Source organism: Hemitrygon akajei, chromosome 17 (assembly GCF_048418815.1).
Source record: "Hemitrygon akajei chromosome 17, sHemAka1.3, whole genome shotgun sequence".
Lineage (NCBI taxonomy): Eukaryota > Metazoa > Chordata > Chondrichthyes > Myliobatiformes > Dasyatidae > Hemitrygon > Hemitrygon akajei.
The window spans coordinates 29,410,858-29,424,247 of NC_133140.1; the positions used below are offsets into that span (position 1 = coordinate 29,410,858).

At 40.5% G+C, this 13,390-nt stretch overlaps 1 protein-coding gene across 4 annotated transcripts in view; it reads right to left on the reverse strand.

Moving 5' to 3' along the window:
- psme3ip1 (proteasome activator subunit 3 interacting protein 1) overlaps positions 1-13,390 on the reverse strand; it is a 124,161-nt gene that overhangs the window by 82,083 nt on the left and 28,688 nt on the right. For all 4 annotated transcript variants that reach the window (XM_073069844.1, XM_073069847.1, XM_073069846.1 and 1 more), the window contains exon 2: positions 10,006-10,144. In XM_073069844.1, coding sequence (XP_072925945.1) covers positions 10,006-10,129 — 124 coding nt within the window. In that variant the 5' untranslated portion in view covers positions 10,130-10,144. The remainder of the gene's footprint in view (positions 1-10,005; positions 10,145-13,390) is intronic.

Consider the following 13,390-nt stretch of genomic DNA (forward strand, 5'->3'; position numbering starts at 1 on the left):
GGCAGAAGCACTCCTTCCAGTAACCTTTCAGCTATGAAGCTGCCAAATAACACATAAAAATACACAGTCTATATAAAGTAGAAATAATGTACGTCCAGTGTAGTTTCACTTACCGGAATCAGGAAGACAGTGAGCACACTGATGATGGTGTATTAGGCTGAGTTGTCGGAGGTTGGGGTGGTGGGAGGTAGAGGAGACTGGGTGTCATTTCATCGTTGTCTGTTTCCACTCGGAGTCCTGCCATGTGCAGAAGTTCGCTGATGACACGGCCATAGTGGGGTGTGTCAGGAATGGACAGGAGGAGGAGTATAGGAAACTGATACAGGACTTTGTGATATGGTGCAACTCAAACTACCTGCGTCTCAATATCACCAAGACCAAGGAGATGGTGGTGGACTTTAGGAGATCTAGGCCTCATATGGAGCCAGTGATCATTAATGGAGAATGTGTGGAGCAGGTTAAGACCTACAAGTATCTGGGAGTACAGTTAGACGAGAAGCTAGACTGGACTGCCAACACAGATGCCTTGTGCAGGAAGGCACAGAGTCGACTGTACTTCCTAAGAAGGTTGGCGTCATTCAATGTCTGTAGTGAGATGCTGAAGATGTTCTATAGGTCAGTTGTGGAGAGCGCCCTCTTCTTTGTGGTGGCGTGTTGGGGAGGAAGCATTAAGAAGAGGGACGCCTCACGTCTTAATAAGCTGGTAAGGAAGGCGGGCTCTGTCGTGGGCAAAGTACTGGAGGGTTTAACATCGGTAGCTGAGCGAAGGGCGCTGAGTAGGCTACGGTCAATTATGGATAACTCTGAACATCCTCTACATAGCACCATCCAGAGACAGAGAAGCAGTTTCAGCGACAGGTTACTATCGATGCAATGCTCCTCAGACAGGATGAAGAGGTCAATACTCCCCAATGCCATTAGGCTTTACAATTCTACCGCCAGGACTTAAGAACTTTTTAAAAGCTATTATTAATGCTTTTTGAGATAGTGATTTAGATGCATATCATATTTTTTACTGAGTTAAGTATTGTATGTAATTAGTTTTGCTACAACAAGTGTATGGGACATTGGAAAAAAAAGTTGAATTTCCCCATGGGGATGAATAAAGTATCTATCTATCTATCTATCAGGGCAGGCAGGTCACCTTCTTCTATGACTGCCTGCCATAATGTCGAAGGTCGACGTTCGTCGTCTGCTGTAGAAGGCTTGAAAAATGACAGTATGCTTGACTGCTTAGCCTCGCGCATTTTTCTATCATACAGTTCTTTGTAAGCACTCAAACCATCCTGCAAATATGCCCTAAACCTACGTACCCTTTCAAAATTAAAGTCATACTTTTCTGCAATCATTGCAGCTTGGTCAATCGCAGCGAAATTCTCACGCAATTGCTTCACGTTCTGTTCCTGGATGACTTCACTTTCGGGCCGTTCGTTACTGCATTCAGTTTCAATTGTTATCCTTTCCTCTTCATCAGCTCTTCATCTGTCAGTTCTGGTCATGGGATTCCAAAACCTCTTCAACATCATCTTCGTCAACTTCCACAAACCCTTAGCCAAACTCACGATATCCTTACTTAGTTCATTACGATCGAAACGCTGTATTATGTCTAGTTTTACGCTAAGTGTAACACCCTTACACGCTCTTTTAGGCTTCTCAAATACCTTAGAACTCATCTTGCTAACGGATACACAAAATAAATCGACATAAAGCGCAGATGCTCACAGGCACGTGTTTAAGCGATGCCGGCTAGAATGGAGTACCGGGGGAGGAGTTTGGCTGCTCGGGTCTTGCTGCCTTCTTTCGTAACAGTAGAAACACCTTCTGTTAGCGAAAATAGGTAACTAATGTAGGTTTTTTGTAACAACGAGGTGTCGTAAAGCGAACGTTCGAAAAACAGGGGACACCTGTACTTCTCAAGTACCTCATTTGCTCCAGCATGCCTATCCTGCTATGCACCTCCTTCTTTTTCTTAGCAGTGCTGCAATATCGCTTGAAAACCAAGATTCTCTAAACTGGTTATCATTGCCTTGTATTGTGACGAGAACATTCAAGCTGTACTCTCAAAATTTAATTTTTGAAGGCCTCCCATTTACCAAAGACACCTTTGCCAGAAAACAAGCTATTCAATCCACCCTTTCAGATCCTTTCTGATACCATCAAATATGGCCTTTCTCCAATTTAGAATCTCAACCCGAGGACCAGAATTATCCTTTTCTATAATTACCTTGAAATTAATGGCATTATGAAATGTTTTCCTACACAAACTTCTGCCCTGTCTTATTCCCTAATAGGCAATTCAGTATTACACTCTGGTTGGGACTTCTGTGTACTGATTAAGGAAACTTTCCTGAACACATTTAACAAACTCTTTTCCAGCTAGCCTTTTCACTGTATTAGAGCAGTAGGTCATGTGTAACCAATCTTTTAGAGTGTTTGGAGGAAGTTACCAGGAAAATTGATGAAGGCAAGTCAGTAGATGTTGTCTACAAGGACTTTTGCAAGGCATATGACAAGGTTCCACATGGAAGGTTGGTCTGGAAGGTTCATTCTCTTGGCATTCAAGAGTAAATAGGATTAAGCATTAGCTTTGTAGGAGAAACCAGAGGGTGGTAGTGGATGGTCACTTCTCTGACTGGAGGTCTGTGATTAATGGAGTGCGGCAGGGATTGGTGCTGGGTCCATTGGTGTTTGTCATCTATATCAATAATCTGGATGACAATGTGGCTAACTGAATGAATAAATTTGCATATGACACTAAGATTAGGGGTGTGAGAAAGATTTTCAGAGCTTGCAGCAGGATCTGGATCAGCTGAAAAACGGCAGATGGAATTTAATGTAGAAAAGTGCTAGGTGTTGCACTTGGCAGGGCCAATCAGTGTAGGTCTTATACAGTGAACAGTAGGGCACTGAGAAGTGCAGTAGATAGAACAAAGGGATCTAGAAAAACAGGTCCATAATTCATTGAAAGTGGTGGCACAGGTAGATAGGGTCATAAAGAAAGCTTTGGGCACATTGGCCTTCATAAATCAGAGTATTGAGTACAGGAGATGGGATGTTATGTTGAAGTTGTATAAGACATTGCTGAGGTCTAATTTAGAGTTGTGTCTTCAGTTTTGATCACCTACCTACAGGAAAGATTAAGTAAGGTTGAAAGGATACAGAGAAAATATACAAAGATGTGCATTTGGAGGACCTGAGTTATAAGGAGAGATTGAATAGGTTAGGACTTTACTCCTTGGAACATAGAAGATTGAGGGGAAATTTGACAGAAGTAAGCAAAATTATGAAGGGAATAGATAGGGTAAATGCAAGCAGGCTTTTCCTACTGAGGTTGGTGGGACTGCAATCAGAGGTCATGGGTTAAGTGTGAAAGGTGAAAATCTTAAGGGCAACATGAGGGGAAACTTCTTCACTCAGAGGGTCACAAGAGTGTGGAATGACCTGCCAGCGCAAGTGGTCTATGTGAGCTTGATTTCAATGTTTAAGAGAGGTTTGGATAGGTATATGGATGGGAGGGAAAGGGAGCACTATGGTCCACCTACAGGTCAATGGGACAAGGCAATTTAAATGTCTTGGCATGTACTAGATGGACCAAAGAGCCTGCTTCTGTGTTGTACTTCTCTATGACTGAGTCCCATACAATATGTGGAAAGTTAAAATCACCTATCACAATCTTAGATTTATTGCAACAGTTTGCAATTTCCCTACAAATTTGCTCCTCTAAATCCCGCAGACTGCTGGGTGATTTACAGTATAATCCCATTAACATGGTCATACCTTTCTACTCCTCGGTTCTACCCATAAAGCCTCACTAGATGAGGCCTCCAGTCAGTCCTGACTGAGCACTGTCTTGACATTTTCCCTGACTCTTAATGCCACCCCTTCTTCTTTAATCCTTCCCACTCTATCATGTCTAACACAACAGAACCCCGGAACATTAAGATGCCAGTTCTGCCCTCCTGCAACCATGTCTCACTAATGGCTACAATGTCATAACTCCATGTCCTGATCAATGCCCTAAGCTCAACTGCCTTTCCAACAATACTCCTTGCTTTGACATTTATGAAGCTCAGAACATTATTTCCACCATGCTCAATCTTTTGATTCCTGACTTTGTATGTAGGAATACAGTATCTTTATCCACAACCACTCCACTATCTGTTCTGGCTCCCTTCAGTTCAGGTGCAAACTATTTCTTCCAAACAGGTCCCATCTTCCCTAAAAGAGAGCACACTGCTCCAAATATCTGAAACACTCCTTTCTGCACCATCTTCGTAGCCATGTATTAAACTGTATGGTTTCTGTTCTCACTAACATGTGGCATGGGTAGCAATTCTGAGATAACAACTCTGGAAATCCTGTCCTTTAACTTAGCACCAAACTCCCTGAACTCACTTTGCAGGACCTCACTGCCCCTCCTACCCATGTCATTGGTACCAATATGGACCATGGCCTCTGGCTGCTTACCCTCTCACTTTAAGAATGCTGTGGATTCAATCAGAGATGTCTCTGACCCCAACACCCAGGAGGCAACATACCTCCTGGGAATCTCCAAGTTATCCACAGAATCCCCTTTCTGCTCCCCTAACTAATGAATCCACTTTCACTAAAGCTTGTCTCTCTTTTCCCCTGCTCTTCTGAGCCACAGAACCAAACTTAATGTCAGAGACCTTACCAATGTGGCTTTTCTCTGCTAAGTCATCCCCCCCAACCGCATCCAAAGAGGTATACCTGTTGTTGAAGTGAACAACCACAGGGGTACTCTGCACTATCTGCTTATCCCCCTATCCCCTCCTGACAATCACCCATTTATCTGTGTCCTGCACCTTGGGTGCACTATCTTCCTGTATGTCCCATCTATCAGCCCCTCACCCTCCCAAACGATACAGTGTTCATCCAGTGCCAGCTCCAACTCCTGAACACAGTTCATTAGAAGCTGCAGCATTAATCATTGTCACATGAGTGATTGGCTTATTCACCGGTCAAAAGACACTTCCACTGTGTCAGCCCTTGATTGGTCCATTCAAAGGATGCTGTAGTTCTTTCCCATTGGTCACCTTGTGTGTCACAGCACCAGTTTCCAGTTCTGGGTGCCTCGGGGGTATAAGAATAGCAGGTGCGAGAGACTTCGTCTCTTTCCTTTGACTCTAGGGCTTGCTTCAGGCTGAAGTTGCGGCCAGCACTGAAGAACCACTGGGAAAGAGCATTGTGGACACAGATTGTCCCTCTGCGTTTATTTAGTTGAGTACTCATTTGTAGCATGCTTAGTTCTGCAGTTTTCTAACTTGGGGAAATTTAATGTGTTAGCTGTTAATTTAAACAGGTTAAAAAGGGTATATTTGGTATTATAGTCCTAAACTGGGCATCTAGCTGAACAAGCGCGTGTCTACAAGCACTTGTTTAGCTAGATGCCCAGTTTAATGTTTTACTGTTCATTTATAAATAAATTGTTAATGTGCTCACTCGCAGTCTGTATCTTCTGTTTCACTCACTGGATCCGCATGATCTATTTCCACAATACAGTTCTCAGGGACACTGGATGTCTACCTGCCTTCCCACATACTGCAAGAAGAGCATTCTACTATCCCGCCTGGCATCCCCACTGTTCTAAATAAGCTATAAAAAAATAAAGAAAGGATAAATAACAAAAAAAAATCTGTCTACAGCCATGCCTCTCCTCATCAAAGCCTCGATGAGGCAAAGTCTCAACTCCCCACTCTAACACTGACCCACTTACACAGTGGCCTCTCCACTTAAACTTAACTTCTTTTTATTTGATCTTGCCAAGTGCATAATTGTGAACAATCCAATATTTCCCCGGGAAAAGTGAAATGCAAAATGTACCAACTGTGCCTGCTCGCTTCTTTTAAACACTCTTTCCCTTTACACAATCCAATTGTCTCCTTGCTCTCCAACTAATTTCTTTCTCCAGTTCTTGCTTCTTCTTGCTAATTAGATTCTTGCTTAACACTTCTCATTGCTTTGGAAGATGCTATATTAAAAGGTATAAAATAAATAATGAGCAAAATTTAGAGATCAGTTATCATTTGCTGCATTAACAAAAACGACTCAAATTTAAAATTTTACACTGGGGACCAGCTCCATAAAATTCACTGCACTTAGTCAGTATGATGGAAAGGACATGCCATTTAATTTTACCAAAGCCAAGATATATTGTAAGAAGCCCAAATAATTAAAAATGCTCATTATCTACTTTAATTTTTAAAAAATCAGTTGAGTTCTTAGAATACGAGCACTAAAAACAAGCTACTGTGAAATCACTCACTCCAGCATCCTGGAATACCATGCAAGATCAGACCGGTTTCTGTCTGCAGTTTACTTTGTTAGCTGATTATCAAATATGTCTTTGCCAAATTATTTTATCAGCCATCTTCAAAAGTAATCTGCAGAGCTGGATATCATAAAGACTTAATAATCAGACATAACAAATAGCAGTCATTGGATCAGAAGTTCAACTTCACATCAAGCACAATACAAATATTATAAATAATTTATTTCAACAACTAGCAGTTGCTGGGAGTGTGAGGAGCAAATAAAATCTTTCAAACCAGACCTCTGTATTTTAAAGTTGTATGTAAAGAGAAAATTGTCACCTGAATAATCAAACTAGTGCTTGAACTACTCAGTAGAATGGTCATTGTTGGTCATTTTACAATGCAATTCTTAAGAGTATGGTATCACACTATATGCCTAAGTTCTGAATATAATGCACTAGATTGGATGAACAGAGAGGTACATATCTGGTAACAGTACACTCTGTGGCCACTTTATTAGGTACACCTGTACACATGCTCGTTAATGTAAATATCTAATTAGCCAATCATGTGGCAGCAACTCAATGTATAAAAGAATGCAGACATGGTCAAGAGGTTCAGTTGTTGTTCAGATCAAATATCAGAATGAGGAAGAAGTATGATCTAAGTGACTTTGACCATGGAATGATTCTTGCTGTCATATAGGGTGGTTTGAGTATCTCAGAAACTGCTGATCTCCTGGGATTTTGACACACAACAGTCTCTAGAGTTTACAGAGTATGGTGTGAAAAACAAAAAACATGCAGTGAGCAGCAGTTGTGTGTGTGAAAACACCTTGTTAATAAGATGTCGGGGATAATGGTCAGACTGGTTCAAGCTGGCAAGAAGGCGAGAGCAAGTGGCAGATGGAGTTCAACCCGGAGAAGTGTGAGGTGGTACACTTTGGAAGGACAAACTCCAAGGCAGAGTACAAAGTAAATGGCAGGATACTTGGTAGTGTGGAGGAGCAGAGGGATCTGGGGGTACATGTCCATAGATCCCTGAATGTTGCCTGACAGGTAGATAGGGCAGTTAAGAAAGCTTATGGGGTGTTAGCTTTCATAAGTCGAGGGATAGAGTTTAAGAGTCGCGAGGTAATGATGCAGCTCTATAAAACTCTAGTTAGGCCACACTTGGAGTACTCTGCCCATTTCTGGTCACCTCACTATAGAAAGGATGTGGAAGCATTGTAAAGGGTACAGAGGAGATTTACCAGGATGCTGCCTGGTTTAGACAGTATGGATTATGATCAGAGATTAAGGGAGCTAGGGCTTTACTCTTTGGAGAGAAGGAGGATGAGAGGAGACATGATAGAGGTATACAAGATATTAAGAGGAATAGATAAGAGTGGACAGCCAGTGCCTCTTCCCCAGGGCACCACTGCTCAATATAAGAGGACATGGCTTTAAGGTAAGGGGTGGGAAGTTCAAGGAGGATATTTGAGGAAGGTTTTTTACTCAGATAGTGCTTGGTGCATGGAATGCACTGCCTGAGTCTGTGGTGGAGGCAGATACACTAGTGAAATTTAAGAGGCAGGTATATGGAAGAATTTAAGGAGGGGAATATATGGGAGGCAGGGTTTAAGGGTCGGCACAACATTGTGGGCCGAAGGGCCTGTACTGTGCTGTACTATTCTATGTTCTATGTAACTCATATAACCACAGGTTACAACAATGGTGTACAGAGAGTACCTCTGCATGCACAACTCTTCGAGCCTTGAAGTGGATAAGCTACAGCTGCAGATGAGCACATACACTCACTGGTCTCTTTATCAGGTACAGAAGGTAACTAATAGAAATGGCCACTGAGTGTATCACAGTGCTGCTCATATCTTCACTCTGAACTGCTCTGAGCATTGCCATGAATTTCCTCCATTGTCAGAACAGCAAGAAAAGTGAAGCTGTGAAACACAAGTCTGTTCATTCAACTGGAGGCCAAAACATTGATAACAAAAGTCAACAACTTAATGGGAAATAGTCTATGGACTCAGGGCACAATAATCAAAGAAGCTGGATTGAAATGAATTAGAGTTTCTTATCTGTTGGTAAGAGTAATGCATTTCCAAAATTCTTGTAAAGAGTCTAGTTCTCAGCAAAATGTGTCTGTTTCTTAAACCAGCATTTCCAAAGTGAAGAGCACAGGAGCAAATTCAGACTACTTCAAAAATTTGTTAATAATACCAGGAGAAATGTTTTACAGGGGATTAGTTTCCAGATTAAACAAGAGGTCAAAAGCAGGATATTGTTTTAAAACCTAGTATGCTCACTGTGAAATTATATTTTCCCCTGCAAAATTTCTTAATTGCAGTAACTTCTTTACAAGAATGTAAACCCAAGTTCCATCAGCTTTTATTCTTGCATCATACTTCCATTCCCACTCCCCACACCTCCCCCCCCCCCCCCCCCCCCCGCCCACCAACCCAGGGATCAGGATCTCCTCTGAACCAACCTCAGAGTTGGGAAAGTCTTTCAGTGACTAGCCAGCAAAACACAGGACAAGACAGTTGCTCAGCAGTGGACTGCACTGTGGGAAGGAATTTCCAAACTATTAACATGAGCATATTTTTCATTAATGAACTGAAGAAGAAGTTCCCTTCCTGATGGAGAGAGAAGTGTTGCCAGTTGGATATGGATCAAGAGGAATATCTTATCAGGATGATTTTGGACAGTTGCCATAGTCACACATACTCTCAAGGGCTGATATACGACTTTTTAAGCATGGTAAATTTATATTCTATTTACTCTTCCAATCAACATGGAAACTGAAAATTTAAATCTGTTTCACAGCATAAAGTAAGCATTTTTCCCTCCTGTAATTCTGTCTTTGTCATCAAACTGTCAATGTTAACAATGTTCCAGGTTTTGAGCTGCTTTATTAAGTTCTGGAACAAGTTAATTCAAACAGAGTGGACACTAATTACAATGAAGCAACAACCCTAGTTGACATAAAGATTTGCAAGAGCATTGATTGCTCTGAGAAGATTACATTTACTGCCAAAAGAACAAGTAGTACACAGATCACGACATAAACTGAAGAGTTGGATGACATGAAGAGTGGTATTTAGAGGTATTAAGATATGGAGAAAAGGAACAAGTTATATGTTTCAGGTAAATGATCTTTCAATGCAACTTCAATACAACGAATAGTGACTGTCTCACTGAAAACAACACTGGTCACAGGTGTAACATCGTAGTTGGCATCTCCAACAAAAAAAGGGGGGTGGGGGGGAAGCAACACAAGTTATTTTGTCTGCCTCTCAGGTCACAAAACCACTGCATAAAACAGCTGCCTTCAAAGCAACACTTAAGAGTTTAATCAAAAGTAGTAACCAGAAATGAATGTCTTTAATAATAATTGAAATAGCAACTGTTTGTGAAGAGGATTTAGCTCATTGTCTCATCTATTCCTTTAAAATTAGTTACTTCTACTTTTTTACCTTTGCACCTGGTTTCAGATCCAATTTAACAATCAGAATAGATTACTTCTTTAATAAATGCAATACCAAAAATAATTAAGCGACATGGATAAACAAAGGACACAAAATGGAAAAAAATGAGCAGGTTCCTCAATGTAACAGCACCTCTTGTGTCAATGTGACAATCAGCAAATTGTGAAGTTTTTGCTCCACACCCTTTTACATATTCTTCACAAGGTCAGGTACACAAAAACATCTCAGAACACAGTGCTGTACCTTCAGGATCGTCAGGCTTTCGAACCTTTTCCCATTCTTCCTGTCTCACTCTGCGCTTTTCCTCTAATTCAGCCTCAGTTACAAACCGCTTCTTTATGTGGCCATCTTCAGTCCCACTAGCCATTCTTCAATGAAAAGACTGCAAAACAATTAAATAAATTTGACATTTACTGCTGTCCATTTAATTTGCCAACACAAAGCACTAAAAAATTGAACACTGACATCACCTAAAAACTATCATTGTGTTAAAAGTTTCCAAACCCACTGTTTTAATTCTCCAAAACAGAATTCAAGACTGGGCACTCAAAGAGTGAATGCATGCATCTTGCCCCTCCCATTTCAGTCCTGAAGAAGGGTTTTGGCCCGAGATGTTGCCTGTTTGTTCTTTTCCATAGATGCTGCCTGACCCGAGTTCCTCCAGTACTTCCTGTGTGTTGCAAAGCATCCAGATTGTGTTTTTAGTCAGATGCTCTTTCCACATTGAAATAGATCGTTTTCCTCCACCTTGTGTGCAAGAACTCCATTCCTACCAATACCTTGGCAAAGATGTCCTTTGCCCTTCTAATCCCACTGTAATATTCAAATATGCAATGGGAAACCATTGACAACTATTTGTACTTTGAAATTACCATATTATTTTTAACAGCAATTTAGTGGTACTTTAGGATGTGCAATGAAGACAGCCACAGAAGCTGGCTGAAAGTTATGTTAAATTAAATAAATATATGAAGACAGTTAAGGCCAAAGGCATGCAAAAGAAAATTATTGAGCAAGTCCTATTGTCAACTGAAAACAATTTTTAAAAATTTACTCTTTATATTTTACCACTCAAATATTATAAATAATAAAACAAAGAAAATAAACACATACCAATCCTCATAGAGGGATCAGAAGTGGAGAGAGTGAGCAGCTTCAAGTTCCTGGGTGTCAAGATCTCTGAGGATCTACCCTGGTCCCAACATATTGATGTAGTCATAAAGAAGGCAAGACTGCGGCTATACTTTATTAGGAGTTTGAAACAATTCGACATGTCAACAAATATGCTCAAAAACTTCGATAGTTATACCGTGAGAGCATTCTGACAGATGGCATCACTGTCTGGTATGGAGGGGCTACTGCACAGGTCCGAAAGAAGCTGCAGAAGGTTGTAAATCTAGTCAGCTCCATTTTGGGCACTGGCCTACAAAGTACCCAGGACATCTTTAGAGGCAGCCTCCATTATTAAGGACCTCCAGCAGCCAGGGCATGCCCTTTTCTCACTGTTACCATCAGGTAGGAGGTACAGAAGCCTGAAGGCACACATTCAGTGATTCAGGAACAGCTTCTTCCCCTCTGCCATCCGATTCCTAAATGGACTTTGAAGCTTTGGACAATACCACACTTTTTTCAATATACAGTATTTCTGTTTTTGCACATTTTAAATAATCTATTCAATATATGTAATTGATTTACTTGTTTATTTATTATGTTTTATTTTATTATTTTTTTTCTCTCTCTGCTAGATTATGTACTGCATTGAACTGCTGCCGCTAAGTTAACAAATTTCACATCACATGCCGGTGATAAAAAACCTGATTCTGATTCTAATCTGAGGAAATAACCATTTTCTGTTGGGGAAACCACAACTGGTAGGTGGCTCCTTTCATTCATCATTAATTAATGAACGGACCATTCAATTGAATAGGAAATTGAGACCAAAGGATGAAGTTGTGACTGAAAAAAATCAGATAGTTGCCATTTGATGAAAGGAATATCTTCAGGAAAAAGATTAACTTTAATTCCTATCCTCTCCACCAAACTACTTTACTTCTATTGATTCTCATTACCAGGTGACAAAGGTAGAAATCTGCAAATATAAATTGAAATTCTCTTGTATTCATTTCCACTCTAAAGGTCTGCTGCATCATTCAAATTCTGTATCTTGAATGTCAATACCGAATTCATTACCTTCACAGATTACATGTACTCATCTATTTCTAGCATATAGAGTCCCTGCCTTAAAAAAAGTTTCAATTATCAATGTTTATAATAAAGAATGACAGAGTAAATAAAAACTACATTTTGGACAAGTAGAGCCATGTTCAAAATTAACGTACAGAGAGTAGAGCAGTGGATTAAGCACACATTCTTGAGATGGGCCAGTGCTGATAGTCAGTGAGGCAAAGATGTTATTTCCTATCTGCACTGACTGTGGTCTCCTGGTGAAGAAGTCAAGGAACTCATTGCAGAGGGAGGTACAGAATTTTCCCAATGCCAGCGAGCTTTCTGTCAAAAAACAGACAGAATGTCTAACACGAGGAAATCTGCAGATGCTGGAAATTCAAACACACACAAAATGCTGGTGAAACACAGCAGGCCAGGCAGCATCTATAGGGAGAAGCACTGTCCTAGCACTGAAGCACTGACCCAGTCCTGACGAAGGGTCTCGGCCCGAAACGTCGACGGTGCTTCTCCCTATAGATGCTGCCTGGCCTGCTGTGTTCCACCAGCATTTTGTGTGAGTTGTCAGAATGTCTAATTATTCAGCTGGAAGACACATTATTTTGTTTTCATAAATATTGGCTAATTCAAAGACCTTTCCCACATTATGAACTTGGCCATACGATGATTCCATTATATCATTACTGATCCCACCAATATCCATTCAGCTCTCTCCTCTACGTTCACTGACCAAAATTAGTGAATTCTCAAACTCATTTCCAAATCTCTCAATGGCCTCCCCAACCTCAGACTCCAAACCCTCAGATTTCTCTACACTCTGTGGTCTAGGCTCTTCAACAAAAAACAATGTTTGTCACTTTCTAAATGTACCTTTAACTAACTGGAATAAGCCCTAGAATCTCCTCTCTAAATCTCACCACCTCTCAACTTCTTATTCAGAAGCCAACTTTGCCGGCTTCTGCTCTCATACCTTATAATGGTGCATTTGTATTTGATAATGCTGGTTATCACTTGTGACATCGTGTGTTAATGGTACCATACATAAAATGAAATTTATTATCCATCAAACTATTTTATAACATGTGCTCCCTTGCTCCCACAGATTGAGTCATTTTGTTACAATAACATCTCTCTGACAGATAAGGGCCCATTATATTGAATTAGTTTTTATTCCATTTCCTTCTAATTGCAAATTGAATTTTGTGGTTAATTTTATTTACTTTTTTTAAAAAAAGAGCTTAAAGTTGTTAAAACACACTTGTGTCCTTCTTTCTGTTAGGCATCTTTGGTGTTCCTTGTGAATAAATGCAAATGATTCACAAGAGGGTTGTCTGTGCTTATTAGGCACTTGATGACTACAGTAGGAACATGGTGACTACATATAATCTCATTTTGTGAGCCAAGCAGAATAATCTCAAAATTAATGCAATTATAAAAGACAAGC